Here is a 24,812-nt window from a genome sequence, read left to right on the forward strand (position 1 = left end):
ATTGCTCATTAGGAATGATCTGCCTGCATTGATCCCAGCAGCAGAGCAAAATGTCACCTTAATTAAAAAGTGACGGTGCTCTGCTTGAATGTGAAAAGGAATCAGAGCTCACAGTGGTGCATGCTGGGGTTTACCTACAAGTCTGAAAATACCAGCACTCTACTAAGGGTAAACACAGAATATCTTTCTTTTCTACATTAAGGATGTGATTTAGTACTGTGATTAACTAACAGGAAATTAAACCATACTATATTATCAATGAAGAGCTCAAGTCTGACATAAACTGAAACTTGAATAAGCAACACGCCAAGCCAATAAAAGCATTTGAAAGAGTTTCTTTTTAAGAAACACGTTTAGTAAAGTGTGTCTAGGCACTTGACGGATAGTGTACGTGATGTTCTGTAGTGTGACATTGTGGTTTTCAACCAAGTGAAATCTGAACATCTCTCCATCCATGTGGCTCTAAAAGCCTAACCTCACATCCTGAACGCTGCGCTCAGTAACGGTGCGGTCACACTAGACTTTAGGCTGCTTAATGAAAATGGGCAACAGGTTATGATGCGACATACTAGAGCCTTTGTTTTTAATAAACTATACATTAAGTAAATTCAAAAACCACACAGCTGCAAACCATTCAGCTTTGAAGTTTGTATCCTTTGTATTAAGGCAAAAGGTCAATTTGTGATATCCTCTAGTCTAGCGGTCAAACATCTTTTTGATATCATGATTCAAATTAAGTTAGAGGTCATTAAACTTGGAACACACTGAAAGACAAGACTACTGCACAAGTGATTGGAAGTTAATGTAACACACAGTCTAGTGTGACTGCATCTAAACAAGGACAGCCAAGGCTAACAAATTCAAATTGCTCCCAGGTTCACAACACCTGCCTGTTTTAATTTCTCTAGACTTGGTTCTTTTCTCTGTGTCTGTGTCCAAATAAAAAGAGAGAAAATGCAGCTATGGGAGGGGGAGTGGAGATTGTTGTGGAAAGCTGAGAGCTTGTGAGAGACGTGTGAAAGTCAGGAATGTCCTGTCTATCACCTTCGTCAGTGTGAGGGGCGAGTGGAAAGAAAAAAGTGACTCAAATTTACACATGCTAGCCATTAAAGGAAACATGCCATCTCCTTTGTGACTGGAAGAATGTTCAGAGCGTACAGCCATGAACTACTCTCAGTCTCAGATCAATGTAGGGACATGACTAAATGAGAAATATTAAATCTATTTTATACACAAACACACACCTAAAGGATTATTAGGAACACCATACTAATACTATATTATATATATATATATATATATTTATATATATTTATTTATTACATGGCTTATTATTACATTATTACATAATATTACATAGCTTGGTTGAATTCTAATGTAGAATGCGGACTGTTATTTCTTGATAATACACCGTTGCCATGAAAAACAGAGCGTTGCTATGAACGCAGGATTCTAACCGTAGAGACGGAACGGACTATTTTCTTTAGCGGAAGCAATACAACCGTTTTTAAATCAATAAACTCCTTTTTAAATCAATATTTTGTGTCAAATGATCAAATTTATTTGGCTACCTCCGCTACGCGTCGGGGTCCTGATCAGCCTGTCGGGGTTGTATTCGCTATAACAACCGCCTCGCTCTACATAATCCCTTAGTGTACCGGTCAAAAGTTTGGGAACATTACTATTTTTAATGTTCTTGAAAGTCTCTTATTTCTCATAAAGCCAACATTTATTTGATTAAAAAAAGAAAAACAGTAATATTATGAAATAAGTTTTCTATTTTAATATTCTTAAAATATAATTTATTTCTGTGATGGCAAAGCTGAATTTTCAGCATCAATGCTCCAGTCTTCAGTGTCACATGATCCTTCAGAAATCATAATATGCTGATTTGATACTCAGTTATCAATGTTGGAAACAGTCTGCCTAATTTTTTTTGGAACCTGTGATTCTTTTCTCAGGATTCATTGATAAATAATTTTTTTAAAGAACAGATTTTTTTTCAAAATAGAAATCTTTTCTAACAATATAAATATTTATTATAATTTTTTTTATTAAATTAACATCATTGCTGAATAAAAGCAAGAAAATGTAAAAGATGCAAGAACGCAAAAAAAAAGAAAGAAAACTTTTGAATATTGTTGCAAAAGATGTGCATTTTAAATAAAATATACACACATATACATATATATACATATATATATATATATATATATATATATATATATATATATATATATATATATACATACATATACATATACATATACATATATATATATATATATATAAAAACAGCCGCTGATCTAGATCTTCTTACTATTCAGGCCACCCTTACCTCAGGGCTGGGCAGAAGTAAAAATATTAGTGATCATATTAGGAGTAATGGGTAAAACACAGCCCTATTCTCTGGGCACAGAGAGACTGACCTAGAAAAACACAGCCGCTCTCATCTGGAGAGTGAGGTAGGAGAAATTGGCCCGAGATAAGACGACCCACTATGCTACGGCATTCATGCCCAGGTGCTATCAATTTCCCCCAGTGTGTGCCAGTTCAGAACTGGCACAGTCTCACTCCGCAAGAAAGATGCGACGATCCGGGGCACAGTACAGCTCGGTCTGTAGCAGGATGGGACGCCGCTTATCTCAGAGTTCAGACTCACATATTGTGTGCCTAATTGGTGTAGTAAATAGCATTCAGAATTAATTACAGGCCTATAAAATAAGTATTTTTGGATAACTAAAGTCATATAAAAGTCTTACTGGGCTTTCCATTAGAGTTATTTAGTTTTATGAAGGATGTGTGAGTGATTAAGCACCAGTGATTGCTCAAGTTCAAATGATCCACCCCCAAAACAAAAAAAACAAAAAAATTAATACAGTTGATATCAACAGTTCGGTATGTGCTCCTTGTTCCTACAGGAAATTGAACCTCATTTGGTTTTAATTCATAAGCCATTTAAAGAAAACAGGATACACACAATGCTGAGAATTGGTTATTACTGCATTATCAGGATCCATGTAAATTCAAGCAAAATATGAAAAGGCTGTTCTTTTATTGCATGACTGATGGTCTTTCTGATATGACATTGTATGATGGACAGCTGGCTTTGGCATAAAAAAAATACCCATATCTTAGATGATGTTGGATTTAAAAAGAAATCCACAGCAACACTGCAAAAAGCAAGTCTAAGAAGTGACTTTTTTCCCTGGGTTTAGTACCTTTCCTGTCCCTCCCTCCTTTATCTTTTGGTCTGCCGAGTGCCACAGCCACAGACAGTTCCAGGAGTGGCCCTTCAGGGAGAGAAAGAGCGGTCCACATGTGGCGTTTATTTTTAGTGCAGCCGACAAGCAGAAAGCCCTCTGGTTAGTTTCTCCAAATGTTTCGAGAGGTGATAAATCTAATATTGACCCTCCTTCTCTTCGTGGGCTCCGTCTACCTACTGCAAATTTTTAATTTGGCCCTGTGGGCACGTGAAGCACAGAGCAGTGTCCTCACACCAGGATCAGTGATGCTGACAGAAAAAGCAATGTTTCCCCTGCACGTGTTGACACCACTGAAGAAAGCTGCTGATTTCGTCTCAGTGACAAAACCCAACTGTCCAGGGCTAAAAATATTTCGTCACATCTGTTCGCTCCATTTTGTCGAACATATGTTGGTCAAACATGCATTGAATGTAAACTTCCTAATAAAAAAAAAGAAAAGACAAACAAAACACTAAGCACAAAAGGCCTAATCTGACAGGACTCGTTTTCCCAGAGAAGGTTGGGTAAATTTGTTATCCAGACACATTTAATCCTGTGTGTGTGTGTTTTATTTTGAAAGAAACCTGCATAAAAATTTGTGCAAACAGTAATATTGTGATTATATTACAATTTACAGGAACTTTTATCTATTTAATATATACTTCAAAATGTAAAATTATTCCAACCTGATCTCACAGGAAAACACAACTATGTTATGAGATGATTTCATATGAATTTGCCTGATATGAAACTAGGAATATGAAATTAGGAAAGAAATTAAGTATGAAGTTCAACCCCTAACCATACTGGGGACATAGGCAGATGAGCTGTGTGTGCATTGTGGTGGCAGAAAAACAGTGGCAACAAGTGGAGGAAAATGGGCAAAATCCACAGAATAAGAGAAAAAAAAAAAGTCTTCTTGCTCCTTTGGATGTCAGAATCAGAATTGATTATTTTATGCTTGCATAGACTGCTACTGCAGAACTGTCATTTTCAGCCACCAGATAGGCTCCACCCACCCAAAGCATCACTGCTGTTAGCAAACACCCAAATGGTCTATTATCAATGTTGAAAACAGTTGTGCTGCTTAACATTTTTGTGGAAACAGTGCTAAAAAAAAAATTCATGATTCCTTGATGAATAGAAAGTTCAAAGGAACAGTATTTGTTTGAAATGGAAATCTTTTGTAATTTTCGCATTAACGTTATCGTGTTAATTAGGGGTGTCGCAATATAGCCTACTGATATTGGCAATAACCATAATATTTTAAATAAATATATAAATAGTACACATGATATGACGTTAATAATCCAGCGCCAGAATCTGATTGACATCCCAACATACAGTAGGTGGCGATATTACACCTTAACGCTGGTTGCCACCTGTCATAAAATTAGCAGACAGGATGCAACTGCTACTGCCGTGTAAAAGCATGTTGTCGGATATAACAGACAAGCCACTCTATCCGCGCTCCAAGAAAGTTAGCTCGCCAGTGTGGAAGTTTTTGGATTCCAGATGACTTGTTAAATCACCCCAGTCTGCAGGATCAACAGTGGGCGCAAAAGGGGGAAATACTAGTCTCGCCCACAGACCGTTGGCTGAGCGTCTGATGCATATGGCAGACTTAACTGAAACACTTTGCCAAATCACCATCTGATTGGTTGAATTCTACAGAATGTCCAGGAGATGGCCCTGTCCCAAATGGCACACTTCATATGCACTTTCTGTCTTGTGGACTTACAATGGCTGTCGCATGCGCGTGTCCGTTAAGTCCGTGAGACCGTAGGGCAGGGTTCACCAATCTCGGTCCTGGAGGGCCGCTGTCCTGCAGAGTTTAGCTCCAACCAGCTCCAACACACCTGTTTGAAAGTTTCTAGTATGCCTAATGAGACCTTGATTAGCTGGTTCAGGTGTGTTTACTTGGGGTTGGAGCTAAACTCTGCAGGACAACGGCCCTCCAGGACCCCTTTGCGGCCGATATGCGCCCTCGATGTGCACTTTGGCTGAGCCCGCACTGTTGCGGGCTCCACAGCAGACTTCTTCCCGACAGGCAAAGCAGCATTACGTCACGAAAGTGCGGACTCGTAGGAAGACCACGAGTGCTTAGGGTACCATTTGGGACAAGCCCGATGTACGTGTCGCGTTTAACCGTCCGCCTGGAAACAAAGCCGTTGTGACGCCAAACCCCCTCGTGGAAAAGAAACGCCTTTGTGTTTACAACTGTGACAATAAGTGCTTATCAGGATCAACTAAAAGCTGGATTTACAAAAGTATGTGAAGTTCGTGGCCCCATTGTTGCAGTAAACTTGAATAACGTTTTTGAATGAATAATTTATTAGATGCACGCCGGTTTGTTATTGTAGGGACATAGACTTTACATTTTCACGCCCCTAAATATGACGCGGAACAAAACAAACTGTGATTGGTTCCGTGACATGTCAGTCAAACGTCCTCTTGGGTGGTCCTTAACCAATGAAAGGTGTGATGGAGTCCAGACCTTCTGCCGTCAATCTGAAGGTCTAGCTAAGCAAAGACTAGGGTAATACATACCACCAACCTGTTCACACACCTCAGGTAAATATATTTTATATACAGGGCTCAACATTGACATTTTTTGAAGGGGCAAGTGAAAGAGAATTTTACTTTCCCAACCGGACAATTAGCCTGATTAAAACTTTAGTGACAAAAAATAACTAGGGAAGCATTGAAACTTAAGAATGATTCTGATTTTGTTACAGTGTAAATGGTGATTGATAATGGATAGTGTACTTCTGGTAACAAGGTCGCGCTGCCTATCTCTTTGTGAGAGACTTTCGTTGGAGAGATCAAAACAAATGAGCGTAACAGCACACATAAGAAACTCAGAAGAAATGGTAAAAATGAAAAATTATGAGTTTATTTATTTATAACATGATATAGTTAACTAACATAATATTCGTCTAAACAGCTCCCTTGGTCGTGTTATCACGATTGCAAATATTGACTGTTCTTGTTCTATTTCACCAACGAAAAGAGTTCCAAACAAAGATCAAAGCAGAACTATTGCACATTTTCAAAGTAACACTCAGCTGTGTTTTGTAACTGAATGATTTAGCGTTTTGAACGAATTGTTTAAATTAATGACTCACTGACTCCCTCATTAAGTGATTTTCCAACATTTCTTATTTGTATTTCCAAAAATGTATTTAAAACAATCTCATAACATTATTCATTGCAGTTGTAATTTTGCAGTGTAAATCCTTTAGTTTGATTGGTAACAATCCAATAGTATCTTATTATTAACATTAAATGTATTGATCAAATGTAAGAATTTGACATGACAGATGACGCATACATTTAATAAGATTTTAAAAAATTGGCCTTTATAAAAGGTAAATTAATACAAAAAATATGCAGAAAATATTGGGGGAAAAAATCCTTCGTCACCAAAAAATAACAACTTCTTGTGTTGCCCATTGAATCTTCATTATGAATTTAGACCATAGCCCATTGCCGTTTTTAATGCCCACATCCACACAACAGACACTAGCAACTTAGCTACAGAAATGTGAATGAAATCATAGAAATCCTAGGTTAATAACTGTAACTCAAAGATCAATTAAAAGATGAATCCAATCTGAATAATACTAAAGACAGAGATTACAAAACAAACAAGCTCACAAAAAGTCAAGGAGGTGAGGGACAAGATACAGCACCTCTGAAGGCATGTCACATTGCTCCAATAAAATCTTAAAAGCTTGCACTCTGTCACCCTTCTTTCTAATTTAAATGGAGACAGGGTGGAAATCAAAGGGAAGGGGAAAAATAAGTGATCAACAGCTGTCCAACGTTGCACCACTGCACCATTTACCTGGACATTTCTGCGTCTGTGAATTCTGTGAAAGTTAATTTCACCTGGAAAGTCATAAACACTTTGCATACACTGATTTAAATGGAAGAAGCCGCTTTTATCCCTAATCTGGTTAGGACACAGTGTAATGCACTCAATGTCCAAAATAATTTGTTTATTTCATTTGAAAGGAAAAAAAAATGCTTCTCTCTTGCAAAACCTAATAAAAAGATTTTAACAAACCCACAGCTGGTGATGTAATATGCATTAAATCAGTTCCATTGTCACTATTAATATCTCAAGGCTGAGGATCCTTGCCTCTCATTGAGGAAAAGCAAACACATTGAACACAGGCAAGGTTCAGAACCATAACACTATAAAAAAAATCTTTATCAACTCCTTAGCTTTGGGTGATTTCGCAGTTCCTCTACAACAACTACTGCAGTGGATTGTGGCTTTCTATATCTAGGAAGAAAATGTGACACTCTCCAACCCACATAACTACAGCAGCCAGAGCACAACAGCTTTGAGAGGATCAGCCCTGGCAATGTTTGCTCTCTTCCACACAGCAATGTCAATGAGAATGTAAAAACATTAAAATGGCGAAACCACTCAAAGTGACGCAAACAATTTTTATGAAACCTTTTCTTTTTTTATCAGCAAGGCCATAAAAAGCTTTGCTGACTTTGCTGTAACTATGACTCACATGACTCTGAAGGATAAACGTACATTTAAAAAAAAAAAAAAAAACATCGAACTGTTTTTGGTAACAGAATCAATTCAGGGAACGGTACCAATCCAGCTGGCCTGGAAAATGGACATGGTTACCTCATTTTAGCAACCTCGAAAAGCTATGCTTTGCTTTCCAAAGAACATTTTGACCTTTTGAATATTTTACCTCTCAGAGATTTAAGCATCCATCACCACTAGAAATGTATGTAACAATTTAACAAATACATAATTTAACAAATACAAACAATTCGTTTAATTCCAAAAAGCTTTTAGAAAGGCAATTAGGAAAATTTTAGCAATGATGATAATTATATCACTATTAATAATAATCAAAGTAATCACACCGATAGTTCTTACTGCGGTCTGGAGTCATGACACCCATACATGCTAGTACAGTTTATGTTCAGGGTTTCCCCATCTTCGCCTTTCTCACACATCTATAGGAAGCATATGGACTTCCCTGCCAGCAGACGTTAATAGCTCACTCAGAGGATTTGAATTTGGGCCTCTCTTTTTTCTTTTCCCCCAACTAACTAGTTTACAAAGGTTTATTTTTAACCATTGCACACATTAGACAACAGAAGGCAACTGACAGGGGCAGAATGAGGGACCCATTACCTCATCACAATAGTGGGAGAGCAAGAAACCAAGAGACAAAGGAAAGAGGGGGAGAGGAGTTGTGGCCACTTCACGCTCTCACATCAGTATTTCCACAGCACAACTCTATTTCAGCCCACCGACCTGAAGCAAACTCTGTAAGGTGGATGGAGAGTGATGTGCTCCTAATGCAGGTGATTGGTTCTCTAGTGTAGTCTGAAGAACACTACAAAAAAATTCTAAGAAAACAAGTCAGAGAGGGAGAGAGAGAGAGTGCCAGCCATTAAAGAGGAACAGGTATATTATGTGTTTGTGGGGAAATCACGGGAAAGGTATCATAAAAAGTATACCATTTCATACAACATCTTAAAATAATTTCATAGGCGTGATATTGCTTAGATTTCTAGCTATACGCAAAATAAAAGGTTTGGCTATTTTTATTAGCATATATTTCTGAGTTTGTACAAAAAGCTCTTTCACCATTTTGATTGTTCACTGTTGTGTCAACCAAATTCAAAGCCTCTGTCAAACTCAGCTTGAGGTAGGCCAAACTGGAGGATGACCATCCTTTGTGCTCCTCAGGACAATGGCCCGAAAGGTTGGGGTCAACACTGGACCCCTGAGACCCTCCCATTCCTACCTCCCGCACGCAGACCTCTGCCCCATGAACTCTGACCCTGTCCGTATTGTGTGCCTAAAAATAATAAAATCTGTTCCGGCAGACTGTTCTGTTATGCGTATTGTATGTAGGGCTCCCTCTTTGAACACTCTCGCTCTCATCCTTAACATTTAAGTCAAGATTACGCCAAGATTATGTGGGATTCTACTGGCAGATGGTGCTTTTTTTCCTTCATAAAGCTGAGTGGAGCCAGGCGCTGGCTGGGCTACTTTCCCTTACTTAATGAAAGAAAACAAATACTATTGGTTTCAGAACACTTTGGGTATTGAGTCCAACAAGATGGCATCTAATATTACAAAACATGTCTCTTTTTTCCATGGAGCATGACTAAAACAATAAAAAACCATATGTGGAGCTGCACTGTTGCAGACACTGTGGTCCAATTGTGATTAATTTCCCTGAGGAACTGCCAATCACACAAAGCCAAAAGAACCATGATTTTAATTTAATGTAAAAATAAATGAAAAACAACATCAACAATTATTGTAATTTAATTTGTGTTTATTTAAACATGTACATAAACACAGATTTAAATAAATAAATAGTTGGGAGAAGTCAGTCAACCAATGTAAATCAGACATGATCTCACTGATATTTCTCCCCTTCTTAAAGAACATGTTGGTCCCACCATGGAAATGTGTTATTGCCGTTGTTGTTATTCTAAACTTTGCCTGTTTGACAGATTCTTTGTTGATCAATAAAAGACCCTCTATGAAGGCCTGGAAGTCAGCTCACCCCACCCACGATGCTCTTTGACCTTTTCGAAGGCCTGACTGAGCAAAAACACTGCTTTTCCCATGAGGCCCCTGGAGGCTCCAGTTTCACTTGGGCAATGAAAGGGACTACTGTAAATAACGGGGGCCTGTTTGACCCCGCCTTTGTCTGTGGCAAGACCCCTGCATCCACTCTACTGTAACAGACTAACCTTTCACAATGGAAGCTCTCATGGTTCTAAGACCCCAACCCTCTCAGCACTACACCCAAGTCAGGATTTAAAATAGCAAAGTCAGACCTCTCGACCAAGCTCTCTACATTCTACAAGACAGCCTTTTATCTCGCCAACCCACCCAAGCCCACAACGAACCTCCATTTCTTCATTCTTTAAATGCGTACTTAATGATACAAGCGCAACGAATGCTTCTTTCCCACAACGTAACACAAAACCCACATCTTGAGAACCTGCACCGCAATAGTCTTATTTGGAAGAGTAGAAGCACAGATAGGTGACCCTACCATTGATGGTGAATTCCAGCTCAGGCTCGGTGAGGAACAAGATGCAGGTGTGGAATAAGGTCAGAGGCTAAGTTATTCTGATGCATGCGTGAGGATGCAGGAAGCTGAGCCTCTGAGATAAGGTTTGATGTGCTGATAAGGACGCCAACACCTGTTGAGGACTCCAACTCTTCTTAAGTCTCGCAAAAGCCACAGTTTAACTCGCAGGAAACGGTCTCCTCATTATGGTCGCCAATATAGATTATTCTGGCCGAGAACTCCCACTTAGACAGGAAGAGACCAACTGAATGACAAGTAAAGTGACCAGGTTGTGTAAAGCGAGCCAACATGCATTAGACAGTCAGGCTGACACAATAGCTTTTCTTGAACAACATGTGAAATCCCAGTCAAAATGCATTTTTGCCTCTTTAAAAGACGCTGCCAACCCCCAAAGACAGGATCAATGTGAGTTTTCTTTCACGGGAAGGTCAAACAGAGAGCACGGGGTGCAAATTTGCTAGACGAGACAGTGGTGGCTCATGTAGGGGAGAAGCAAGAGAGCCGCCGCTCTGCTCCACGCTTAATGGTGTACAGCATGTCCTGACAGCATCATCAGTTTCCTTCTGCCACGGACACAAACAGCAGAAATGATGCTGTGTGAGTCATGACGTGTCACAGTGGGCAGCCCTGGTGATCAGTCCAGTAAATGGAATGGCTTTTGGACTCCCAGACAGTGAGGGAACACAAAAACACTTCAGCCTGAACTAAAGGGAGAGAAAGCTCTCTGTGTAACGTGCCAATAAAACTCAAGTGCAATTTTGGTGACGGGTCAAAAATAGTCTGAGAGACGCAGAGTAGAAAACTATATCAATTCATCTGCAAAAAAAACAAAAAAACATTTCAGTTTCATGTCTGTCTCTAGCAGACGGGGAGAGAAATAAAGTGTGTGTCAGAGAATATTGGCTGTTCGTAGCATGAGAAACAGACATTGAGGTAATTAAAACGTTACAGGGACATTTTAGTTTTCTAAAATGCTTTTAGTCTCGCAAGTGACGCAGAAAGCCCGACGACGGTCACAACGTATGCCAAACAATGGCGATTTACTGATGGGCATCGCTCAATCTGGAGCTAAATGAAGGTAGTGTGCTTAGTGAAATAATCTCTCTTCTATTGAATTACAGCTCAGATGTATTTGGTAATGTAAGTGCAGGGCACAGCCTCTCACTCAAACAAGCTCTCTTAAGGCCAAGCCATTAATCATTCATCCTGTCCAGCTAGTGATCACTGCAGGCGTCTTCAGTCAGCAAATACATTAATCAATTATGGTTTGAGCTTTATTCTAGCATTTATCCAACTGATCCCCCTGGATTACAACATGGCTTAAAACGTGCCGGTTGGCTTTCTGCGTTCGCTGAGAGTTGCCATCCCATATCTCTCAAATGCCTCCAGCAGGAGATAACAGAGGAGAGAGAGAGGGATGCTTCTTTAGGCCATGTCTCCGCTAACTTAATTTCCACCCTTTGCAAAAAGAGGAAGAAAGACAGGAAGTTAGAGAGTGTAAGAAAATAGATTGGGCAGAGAGACAGAGAAAACACTAAGGAGGCGAATGCAGTAAATAATAATAAATAAATTCACTAAATAATAGCACTTTTAAGCAGTGAACTGCAGCTACAGTGAAAAAAACCCAGAGTGTATTTAGTTGGTCACATTTACTGTGGTTCTGTGAATTTTTGCTCTTGAAAATCCAGTTATTTCATTAGGAATCCACACAATCAGGAAAACTGAAGATTTCCCCAAGCAAACTTCTCAAATTGGCTTCCAATTGTTTACGTGTTTATAAACAGAAGCGTCACTAAACTTGATAAAAAACAATGGACCTTTTCCTCACCTTTATTCACAAAAGATGCGAAATGCACAAAACATGCTAATTAAGTTCTGCATTATTTTTTACAATGCAGGCACAATTCATTTCTTTTTAAAAACAGATGTAAACATTATGCAAAATAGACTTAAAATTAGCTTCATTAGCATTATAATTTTAACCATCTTTATGGATTTACAGAGGATTTACTTTAAGCAACTAACAACAACCATGCTTGTAATTTCATTTTACACAAACAAATCCTGTAACGTGCAGCTTGGCCGCTTCCTACCTGGTCCGACATCACACAGATCTAATGTGATGGGTATTTTATGACCCCCTCCATAGCACACTTGTATCACTCTATCGGGGGCCCCTTGCCAATCTCTGGCACCCCATTCAACAGGCAACAAAGAAGCTAATTAGAGCCCCTCTCGGTGGAAGCCTTAGGAAGGTTCTGATTTGATACTTCCAGGGGATTCCAGAGCCCCAGCAGTGCATTCACACAGCCCTCGTGCACGCTTGGCTTGGCCCTTTGCTCCAGACCTTCATTGTATACGGAGCTCGGCAGCGCCTTAGAACTAGCGAGGGGGAACCGACACGTCTTCTTTCATGTTGCGGGAGCCAGAAACCAGATGCTAATGGGATATTGATGGGATTAAAACACTGTACTTACTGAAAAGAGGGACCTGTGATAAAACGCGGCTGATTTTCTTTGAGGATATAAGTAGTGTAATGTATTTTTGTTTAAAATACTTTAGGGAGTATTAAGAAAAACAAATGGCAGTACAGCAACTATCGCTTTTTTTCCCTATCAAATCTAGCCCAATGAACAAAGAGTTGGACCAGCAGTGAATCTGACTTCTGACCAATTACACAAGTGAGAAAGGACTAGAATAGGGCCAACAAGACAAGGCCCCTTCTATGAAACACCAGCGCCTTATCTCAACCAGCCTGCTTTCGCTTCATCTACATCTCCACGGTTACTGTTTAAATCTGATTTTGGTGCATGTATACGCACATCTACATGTGTGGTGGAGCAGAATGGCTTCAGATATATTCGCAGACGGCTAGTGTACCACCTGGCACCGCAGTGGGCTTGCAGCGCCCTGCTCTGTCTGTAATCCTTCCATCTCCAGTTGTAGAAAACAGATAAGAAAGCGGCCAGTGAAAAGCACCTCAGTGAAAAAAAAACCCTGTGCGCAACTGTCATGTCTTTTTACTGGGCATGCCAGATGCCTATCGCTTTAATAATATGGGGCAGAGCTGTCTGCCTGTCTGTTTACTTTTATTCCTTATTCATGTGCGAGTGAAAAAGTCTCTTTATTTTCTACACTCGAGTACCGAACCCGAGCCCAGTGTAGGTGACGCCTCAGATACGAGCGGACAGAAGTGAATCAAATAAGAGTTTGGTGGCGAAATTCACCTGATGGACTGCTCTGATACAAGAATCAACAAACTTAACTTCTTTACGTCAGCGAGGCTCTGAAGATACAGAGCTGTAGTCAAGGTACGCAAGTCCAATACACATGATGCAACCTGGTGTTAAGTCTTTAATCGATACATCTCTTGTCTTGACAGTGAGGACAGAAGGCAGATTCCAGATCAGAGGGGTGGCGGTGTAAATCTTTACAGTTCAAGCGGGGCTTTTAAAGCCTGTCCATAATTGGGCGCCTGCCAGCTGTGGCCGTATGTGGGCTGCATAGACAAATACTAGCATCTGAAACAAAAAGCATTGAAAAATACAGATACACAGACTTCTTAAAGACATTAAAGGGATAGTTCAACACAAAAATGAATATTCTGTTATGATTTACTCACCGTGAAGTTGTTCCAAACCTGTATGATTTTCTTTCTTCTGCTGCTGAACACAAAAGAAGATATTTTGAAGAATGTCGGGTATCAAACAGTTGTGGTGCCCATTGACTTCCATAGTATAGAAAATAAATGAAAATAAATATAAATATATATAGTATAGATGTCAATGGTGCCCCACATATAGGCCCATATATTACGAACATTCTTCAAAATATCATATTTTGTGTTCATCATGAGAAAGAAAGTCATACAGGTTTGGTACAACTTCAGGGGGAGTAAATGATGACAGAATTTTCATATTTGGGTGAACTATCCCTTTATATATTTCACTCATCGCTAACTAAAATTGTAAAATAAAATTAACAACAGTACGAAAACCTGTGAATTCACATTACTTAGCCTATATGATTTCCTCTAGCTGTCTTCTTTACGACAGAGGATGAGAAAGAGAGTAGCTTTAATTAGGCAGTGACTCTCTCAGTTTCATCCTTAAAACATCAAAAAACTCATCTCAAACATAAAATAAGCATTTCAAATTTTTTAGATATGAGAACCATAATTTTAACAAGACAAATTTTCTTGTTATAGAAATGTATGAAAATGTCAAAATCATTTTTGGAGGGCATTATTCCCATTTTCAGAGCAGCCATGAGGAGTTTTAGAAACTTAATTGGCTAACTTGACAAAGTGAAGGGTCCACTTGTTTGAAGTCTCTTTGGCTTAATTGCAATCATTCTTAATTACAATACAGCTCCAGAGTTAAACACCACACTATCAAATTAGCTGGCATGGAGGATGTTTCACAGTTAAGGCAAGCTGAATGGATAAATTGTCCAAGTTCAAAAATATCTTGCAGGGTTTTGTCTTTCCAGGATCTTTATAATGCCTGTACATTAGTGTTGGGCAATGTGTTCCATAGTCATCTTTTCATAGACCTATTGTTAGCCTGTGAGGTTGCCAGAACATGATTTTAATCGCTGGTGGGTGTGGGTGAGTGTGAGTGTGAGTGTGTGTGTGGTGGGGGGGTTGCTGCAATAGTTTACTTATTTGATCATGACTTTACTTATTTACTTCATTTTATTATCTCGCAAAATAAGAATCTTTTTCTATCATTTTGCAAGCAAAGTTGGAGTTGGTGATGAAGAAAAATGTCACGTCACAGTGGATATCACACATGCAATTTGCAAAATTATGCCGGTGAATGAGTCTCAAACCATAGTAAATTATTCACCGAAAGTGAAAGTAGAAGCTGACTGAGCTTTTGGCATCTGACGCGGCACGGCACATTAATTCTCTCAGACACGACTGCTGAATCGAGAGCTGAATCGACCTCAGTTCTGATAATGGTATATGAACTATATTAATTTATTGGCTTTATATTTCTCTTAAGGAACATACATTAATGATAGCAATGTTTTTAAGCTTTTGATTTTCATCGATGGCTGATAATTGTGGTGTGTTCTGACCTAAAGACTTATTAGGCCTATATAATTTTAGTAATATTATTATTATTAATGATTATTATTTGTAATTGTATTGTTATTAGCACATTAACACAACATTTTAATGACACTATGGAATCAAAAGCCGTTTTCGGCTCCCCTTGGCTTAAACAACAACTGTATAAGAATGATGCATTTATTTTATAAAAAGCAATCTTGACAATTTGTGTGTCAAAAAATAAATTTAAAAAAATGCCACTTTTTGACAGAATTTATTACCAATTTGAAATATATTATGCAATTTTGATAACTGAAATTTCAGTCCTAAATAGGTGCTTATAAGCATATTACCTGCACAGTAAACCACTGGCCAGGGGTGTAACCAAGATGGCTGTGGTAAATGGTCTTGTCTTAAAGGGAGAGTTCACCTAAAAATTTGTTCACCCTCATGATGTTCCAAACCTGAATGACTTCAGTGTTTCCCCTACATTGATTTATTTGTGGCGACCAAACACAATTTTAACATTGACCGCCACAAAAAGATTTCAGTGCTTCCCATCCATTAACTAGACTGTAGCAGCCCAAAAATACACTTAGCCTAAACTTCTCATAATAACATAAAAGCTCTTTAATGTCATGTTTTGCGCCACTGCTGTCAAACAAACTAAAATCGGAAGCGCAATAAGTCTTTGTGTCCTTATCAAAAGACTGTCTTGTTTGCGCTGGGCAAAGAAAAGTACGCACTTCACTCATGTGTTCAGCTCCGCATCTCAGTTCACAGTGAATGAATGCAGTGAACTGTGCATGTGCTGAATTCAGTGTGCATTTGGGAACACAGTTACACATTTTCACATTTGCATAGTTGCCAATAGCGTTTGTACACTTGTGTTCCGCCAAAATAAAATCTCGACTGCAGTTTACGTCAAAATAAAATCTCACGGGTTTATCTCTTGCATGGATAAGATTTAGGACAAAACTAATTATGAAAGTTTATTTTATTTTTCAGCGTATTTGTTTTACAATATATGGCTGTTACTGTCATAGGAATAATATTAGAACGTTATTAGTAGTAGTAGTAGTAGTAGTAGTAGTAGTATGTAGTGTAATGACTAAGACACCACAATAAAAAAAAAGAGTCCCCTTTAAAATTCAGGTACAAGTCAAAGCACAAACTTTTTCAGACACACTGAACATGGTTTGGAGCTCTTAATTTTAAACTCTCAAAGTGCACCAGATTTTTTTATTTAACCCCTAGAGGGACCAAGGTCCACCCACTAGTTTCACAAAATCCTGTGGGAAACACTGGACTTACTTTCCTCTACAGAACACAAGGTATTTTGTTTGTAACCAAACCGTTTTGGCTGGCTTTATATAATTTTCTTTTACACAGAAGAAAAATGTAAGTAGGTTTGAAACAACATGAGAGTAAATAAATGATGACAGTCAGAATTTTCATTTTTGAGTGAACTATCTCCTTAAAGAGACTTTGGTAACATCAAAAATGATTTGCTGAATTTCATGGGGCGGACAACCAAATACACCATATTATAGCGGCTCACTGCTTAACGCTACAGCAGCAGAACACAAACGGAACATCAAGTTCATGCTGTCAGATATCCATGGAACAGCCGTGGTAGGAGAGTTACAGCTATGTGGTGAGATTCAGCTGCACTTGTGAGCATACAAGGAAAGTTGTGAGGTGCCTCTCACCTCACTGCAGCCTGGTGTTATCTCGTTCTACAGCACCATGAGGACTTATCATCCCCATCTGCTCTTGGTATAGTGGAAAGGAGAGCACAGGGTTATCACTGTCTCTGATATGCACAGATAAGACCCTGCCTCCTGTTTAAACACCGTAGCTAGCTCCACAGTTAGCACTACCTATGCTAACTTGACTACGTTCAACCGTCTTCCACCTGTCTGCCATAAATAAGAACCAAACATCAATTGCTTTCAAAAATGATCTACGTCAATCTCTTTCACATAGACGGCAGTCCAAACTGTCCAAAGAATGTGGATAAAATGCAGTATTTTTTTCCCTCTTTCTTTCTGAATTATTTCGATGCTGTGCGTGTTGATTATTTTCTTTTTGGCAGGTTGCTGAAATATTTCTGTAATAAGTTTCCATGCGTCAAAGGACCACAAACTTTTATCCTAGGCAAAATGTACAATTTTTTTTTCTTTCTACAAAAAAAAAAATCTACTACCGTGCTTCGATTTAGCTCCTGTAGGGAACTCTGGGTGGTTGAAATACAAATAAACATGTTCATTTAGGCAACCCTCAGACATTCATCTACTCCAGATATTACAAGATTACTCTAGTGGTCTAGTTAATAGGATAGTCTTGACACTCGCATGGTTTTGGAAACGATGCACATATTCAGAACTTTATGACATAACCCAGGGCAATGGGGAATGAATGCAGCAAACTAAATTTATACAGGAAACAAGCACTTACTGATGCATTCGCTCCCAAATGCGCGCACGCACACACACACACACACATCTACATGCAGAAAAACCCTGCGCCTAATCTGGAAACAATTACAGACGTTAGCTTGACCTGTTTGCCCTAAATGAACTCTCAAATATAAATATTTTTCAAGTAGAGAGCTAGTAGAGATGGCTGGAACCCTGGCACAAGATGTTGCAAAATAATCTGTAATTAGTCACAAGAGCTGCCGCCCCGTCTGCTGCAAGCCGTCAAGAGCTGTGATGAAAAAAAAAAACCTTTAAAAAGGAAACCTCACCATGGCAAATCTGACACTCATTCCTTTTATTAAAAAAAGGAAGATCAAAAGAAAGTAAGGTTTCCTTATCCAAGATAAGTAGCCTACATCTAACCGATATCTCTAAAATAAGAATTGGAAAGGATCTAATATAATAAGAATTTTTATGATTTGACATTAGATTCTATTATCACTGGAATGCGCCATTTAGAATGTTTTTTTGAAGCAGTGAATTTAATACTGTGAAGATATAATGTAAATTTAAACTGAAACGTGACCATCTTAAGAACCTTTAATGTACCAAATCAAATAACAATTTGGATCTCAATCTCAACACAGTGCTGCTTAAACTACTTCAATTACATGTCACTGGATGTTTCGGCAACTGCTGCATCCTTTTTAGTCAACATCTGACATGCCAACGCGCTTACTTCGATGATACACAAGCAGAGAACTTTTAAATTAACACGGCTTGTCAATTATTCTGTTGAAAGATAAACACCAACCTTAAAGTTCATAAGGTTGAATGAACATTTTTCACTCAGTAAATAATGAAGGTAATTAAGAGGGATTTATTAATGCCATCTTGAGCACTTCCAAAGGCGCATGAATATTTGGACTGAAACTGAATCCTCAGATGAACTTTCACCGTTGTGCATTCCAACAGATTAAGGACGAACGCTCAAACCATTTTTTTCTCAATCCTGGGCCTGTCATTAGGAAACCCGCAGTATGCGGATCTACTGAAATCCTTTAAACAAGTGGCACTAAAACTCACGCAATTATCAAAATAACGTACTATGGTTTGCAGACTACGGCAGGGCCTACATAATCAATATCTCTTTGAAGAGACACGTGTGCTGTTTTCCCTCAATGCCTTTTCATACAGTCGCTGCTCTATAATCTTATTGCACCTCACTGCAATCGACTCCAAGATGTGCATGACTGGCTCACTTTAACTTTATCTTTTATCCCATCAAAATTCTCTCCGCTAGACAGCAACTGAACAGCCTCCTTCATGACAGAATAAACACATTCAGCTCCTCATTCGAGTCATAAGCTGTTTCTTAAGTGCAGTAACAACAATCATAGCTTTTATACAACGAATATTGCTGGATCTTATGACAAATTGAATATATGTAAATGTTTTGTCCAGTTCTAAAATATTGTACAAATAAGTTTGACGTATGAATCCTGCAAGCCTTGTCTAGTTGACAGCAACACTCTGTGCAAAAAGGGTGCGGCTACGGCCTTCAAAAGCTGATAACGTCTGCCGTGGATTTCCTCACCTCATGTCAGCTCCTTGCAACACCCCCACAAGTCACACTGACAAAAAACAGAGGCCAGTCAAGTGGCCAAAAGGTTACGCTGCGGAGGTCGGCCCAGGTCCTACACACAGTTCCTCATTTCCTGGGCTGGACAGTCTGCTCTACTCATAAAGCTAATAAGGCCCTCCTTGTCCCGGGTGGCTGGGGCCCAGGCTGGCCTACTCATCACTGGCCACACCATGGGGGTCAAGGGGTAGGTGGGGAGGCTGCTTCCCATTAGCCTGCCTCCTCTCCAGGTGCAGCTAATGGGCTCAGCCAGAGCCTCTCCAGGACCACTAAGGCAGCCACCAACACAGGCCTGGAAGTGATCAGCACCCAACGCCTGGGAGCCGTGACAAACAGACAGCCCACTTAAAGGAACCAAGTTAAAAATAATTATTTTTCTTCACTACACTGGGAATGCCTTGTCTCAAATGTGTGTGCAGTTATGGCAATATATCTGAAAATGACATCTTACAGTAAAGATGAAGAATGTAAACTTGCAAGCACATTTACTGAACTACTGAGCATGTCAAAAGCCTATAATTAATGTTTTTTACCAATTTCTTACGCTCATAAAAAAAATTACAGATATTTTTTTTTTTATTATAAATTGTCAACATTACTACTGGCAAATTGGCACCTAATTTATACTGTATTTTCTGTTTATAGAATACATTAATTTTCAAGATGAATTAACTGTAATGATGATTCTTCATGCAACATTTTAAACTGTTTCAAATAGTTATATTGCAACTTGATTGAAACAATTTTTCCCTCACTCCTTTCAAATGTTATTTAAGCTGAAGAGCAATTTTTCTTGATAAGGGCAGAGCAAGAGGAAAACATCTACGTGCGTAAATCAGCTCTGCAATCACTCTCTCTCATATCCACCGCAGGCAGAGTGTTAAGCAAATTGACCTCCAGCATGAAAGATGATAAGCAATCAACAGTTAACCATCATGACTCATCTTCCACTAACATTTCTCTGCAACCAAGTTCTTTAATCAAAAGCATTTCTAAAAATGGGAACCTTGTGGTCCTTTGTTTCACAGAGCGCGGTAAACTAATTGAATTAGGGACCCTGCCTTTGCCAGTGGAGACAAAAACAACAACATGCTTTTACGCACACCAACTTGATGTACGAAATGAAAACGGTAGCTTACCTGTGCTGCTCCACGGCCTCATTGTCAGGCAGTTCGGCACCACACACGTTGCAGCGCTCGTTCGGGACGCGGCCATCAGGCTTCATCCCGGCAGCTAACTCGCCGAGCTTGTTGAAGAACTCCCTCTGGATGAAGCTCTGAGGCAACAAGCCCCCATAGGCACTGAAGTCCATGGACATGGCCAGGGCTGGGGACATGTGCAAGGATGAGGCCATGGAGGCGGGCATAGAGAGCATCGCTTCATTCTTGTGGTTGGGAGGAATGCCGTAGAGTGACGCCAAGTGTTTTTCGGTCATCCCCGCCATGGCCTCCAAGCCCATTTGGCTGACCTCAGCCTGCTGGTCACCCACACCTTCCTCCCTGACATAATGCAGCTCACGGGCACTGGTGATCACGCTGCTCCTGGTAGGGGTGCCGGGCCCGTCGCGGTTCTTGTCGGACTCTCCGCTGCGTTCGCCGTTGCTGGAGGCGCTGGACTCCATGGCTTTAGAGCTCTCATGCTCTCCGCTGTCATCTACTTGCATCATCTCCGTCTTGATCTCTCCCATCATGGGGTGGGAGTTGCCATGCAGGGGATGTTCGGCACCCACGCCGGGGTGCATGGTGCTCTGCAGGAGGGACTGGCCGATGCTCATTAGGCTGTCCACGGCTGCTTTGGTTGGGCTCATGGTGGAGAGGCCGAAGGAGGTGGAGACCGAGGGACTCTGATCCACCATTCCTGGCAGCCCCAGTGCTTGCTGGGCAGCCGACACGTAGCCACCTTCCTCCACGGAATGCTTTTTCGAACCCGCCAGGTTTCTGCCGTGCCGTACCTTGCGTTCTTCGTCGTCTTCTTTGCCGCCATCGTTCATGTTGACCTCAGTGTCATTTTCATCTGAGGACTGGATGGTCTCCAGTATCTTCAGGCATTGCTCCTCCAAGTACTCTATTTCTAAGATCTCTGCTGCATACAGCAGGTCATCCAGATCCTCCACTTTAGCTTGGAGCGTGGCAGTGTAGGCATACTCCAGAATCTGCTGGAAGGTCTTTGGTGAGAGAAAGTCCAGAGTGTAATGTTGGCTGTTGCGGTGAAATAGGATCTCAAACATCTTACTGGTGCAGGCCAGCACGGTCCGGTGAGCGTGGAACTCCTGGCTGTCCACCATGATGACCACGTCACACAGTGTGCCGGCCAGGCGCATTTGATTAGCCTTGTGCAGCAGGGCATTGGGGTGATTGGGGTTCTGGAGCTGGATCATACCCATTTTAGTCAAATCCATAACGTCTCTGAAATCCACACGGCCAACTCATGAGTCTTTCTTTCCACGTAGCAGTCTGTTCAGTTATCTTTGTAAACAAGATAAGGTCAATCTAGAAAGAGATGAAAGAGGCCCACAGTTAAATGCAACAAAGTCTCAATGTTTATTCTTTGTTTCTAAATTAACATCCATCATTCTAATTTTTCCATTATAAAAAAAAATGCCATAAATTATATTTACGGTGCACTCTGTACTGTTAAAAAGAAATAATTGTTTTTATGAATATTTCAGGAACAGATTCCTAAGAAACAAGTGCAAAATCCGACCACAGGTCTGTCAAATCGCACAAAATAAACCAAAACGACAAGTGGCCCACATGAGAAATGGGGAAACTTGGCTTTAGTGCTAGTAAAGGCTGACAGTAATCAAGCCTTTGTTTCTATGTGTTCGAGCTCGCCTCACAAAGCCCATCAACAGCCTCCTGAAATGAAATGGCATCTTATTCAGTATTCTCATCACAGACAGGGATACTGAGCGGAGCATGGAGAGTGAGGCAAGCTGTTGCCAGGAATAGTTGGAACAGAGGATGACACAAAACAGCTCAGAGCTCCTAAAACCCATCAAAATGCCATTTTTATTTAAAATACACATCCATGTTCCATAATATGTAAATTATATACAGATAGGCTAGGTCATTTTTCTGATTTATCAGATAGCTATATAATATGTAAAAGATAAATCATCAACGCACAAAAACTGTAATTTGTCAATTTACAAAAAAGCTCATGGTTGGCCATTTATCATTACATTTACAATATTTAACTTCACCATTATCATAATTTATTAGGCTACTTAATAAAAATACACCCTAGCTATACTTTGACGTTTAAAATGTACTTTGTTCAACAACCTAACACTATATTATAACAAAAACATTCCCGTGGCATTTGAGTAAGATCACTTTTGAGTGAACATAATCCGAGGAAGATCCACCAGTAACATTTGGTAAGAGCGGAGAGGAAGTCACCCCTTTAATAACATTATCACATAATGTTACATTAAAATAGAAGATAAGAAACGGGAGATTTAGTCAGACATGTAATACTTCCCACTTTTATTTGATCAACAAAAAGTCTCACCAGAGAAGAGCAGGCTAGCCTAATGGTCCTTATGTCAAACACTATGATCTTAGCGATGAATGACGGGCTTTTTCATTGTAAATGTACCGTCTCTGACAGCAAATAAGGGAAAGTTATGATAAAAGACGACATGAGATAAATCTATTCCAGGGGTTTCACGCCGTTTAAATTACCTGAGAATACAGGATGACGAGTAATAAGTGAGAAATGAATACAGTTTCTTTGAAGTGCAGTTAACTGATGAGATGCTAGCACTAATGACGCCAGTTCACGCACGCGAACTGTACAACTCAAACAACAGTCAAGAAACGATACATATTCCTTTTTTTCCAACTTCTGCTGTGATTACAGCTATCTACCTCATATACGATAAAACAAGATCAATGAAAAGTCCAGGCAGAGCTCATTTGACTGATCAATTCATGATTATTCGACTGTTCACACGTGAATCAATTTAACGTTAAGTTAAAGGACCCGCCTGTGATTTCATATAGATACACATCGGGAGGCCAAGCAAAATAGCGTTTGGTTTTAACTAATTTATTTCAATATTGGAATAAAACAAGCATAGGAAAAACAAAAAAGTAATTTCACTTAAAAACAAAACAAAAAAACAACCAATACAATTCAGTTCATTTTGAAATACAGTGACACGCACCTCTATGGTGGCGCTGATTTAATGATCAGACCTACTGACAACCAAAATAATCATCAAAAACCCGATAGCTGTTTGATCAACGACAAACTTCTTCAGTTATGGCATATTTAAACTGTCTGAACGTTCAATCTGAAGCGGTCACGCTGAGAATAAAGCACATGGAAGCACGTCACTGTCTGGTGCGCGAGCAGACCTCACGTCCCCCGAATACTAAAACACACGCTTACGTCAACATAACATCTCCACATGTGTAAAGATGAACATAAACAGATATATCCATCAGCTGCCCTGAGCCTGCACAACGCTGACAGCCACACTTTTACTTTTTCGGTGCACTCTCACAATTCACCTTCACTTGAAGCAACAGTAGAAACACTGTAACTTGATGTGATGCAGCGCAAAACACATCTGATCAACACAACGCGGATTATCTCTCAATGTGAACATTTCCCTAAAGTGAAAACACACAGACAGAGGGGTATGTCAGGAGCTGTGGGTGTTTTAAAGGTGCGCGCCTGTACTCACCTCACATGTGTTGCACGTTTGGCTTCCGAGCGTGCGGTTATTAGGACTGTAGCATAGTAACGCAGTTCACAGTACCCGCTCTCTCTCTCTCGCGCGCACTAACTCCTCTCTGCTCGCCGCTTAGCAAATCAACACTGCGGTGACGTCAGCGCACATCCTCGCCGGAGTCCTGACAAACACTGCTAAAGTGAGACACCTAGGGGGCTGTCGAATATAGGCCAGCGTGTCTGGGACACTATCTATCACAGCGTTTGGGCTTTAATCATTAACCTTCAAGCATCATCACCTTTGCTACTACTTCTACAGCCGACTAACTTCTTCTCCATGAGCTCTGCTCCGACTGAAATATTAAAGTTCTGTGCGATATGTAAATTCATATGTAGACCTTTGCAAACCAATAAGTGCAATATCCACTATTTTTTACACATTCATGTAAGCAACGTTGTGTATAATTATGTTAGTAAACGTAAATGTTTTTTTTATACTGTAATAATTCTCGTCTAGCTGTTATATTTCTGAATAGGCTACTCTTTTAAAAATAAAGTTTCCAAAAGGGTGTTCTTCATGGAGTCCTATATGCCAATAAATAACCTTTATTTATAAGATTTTAGGCTACTTTTGTTACCATGCCAAAT

The 24,812-nt window shown here is 39.8% G+C and overlaps 1 protein-coding gene across 3 annotated transcripts in view; it reads right to left on the reverse strand.

Annotated features, from left to right (window-relative positions):
- zbtb16a (zinc finger and BTB domain containing 16a) overlaps positions 1 to 24,331 on the reverse strand; it is a 112,886-nt gene extending 88,555 nt beyond the window's left edge. For 2 of the 3 annotated variants that reach the window (XM_079846809.1, XM_079846807.1), the window contains exons 1-2: positions 24,178 to 24,331; positions 20,618 to 21,967 (exon numbers count right to left, since the gene is read on the reverse strand). In XM_079846809.1, coding sequence (XP_079702935.1) covers positions 20,618 to 21,876 — 1,259 coding nt within the window. In that variant the 5' untranslated portion in view covers positions 21,877 to 21,967; positions 24,178 to 24,331. Of the gene's footprint in view, positions 1 to 20,617; positions 21,968 to 23,167; positions 23,260 to 24,177 lie in introns of those variants that run through there. The other variant, XM_079846808.1, reaches the window with a different exon arrangement.
- Between the last annotated feature and the right edge of the window lie 481 nt (positions 24,332 to 24,812).

This window comes from Squalius cephalus (assembly GCF_949319135.1).
Source record: "Squalius cephalus genome assembly, chromosome: 17".
Classification (NCBI taxonomy): Eukaryota; Metazoa; Chordata; class Actinopteri; order Cypriniformes; family Leuciscidae; genus Squalius; species Squalius cephalus.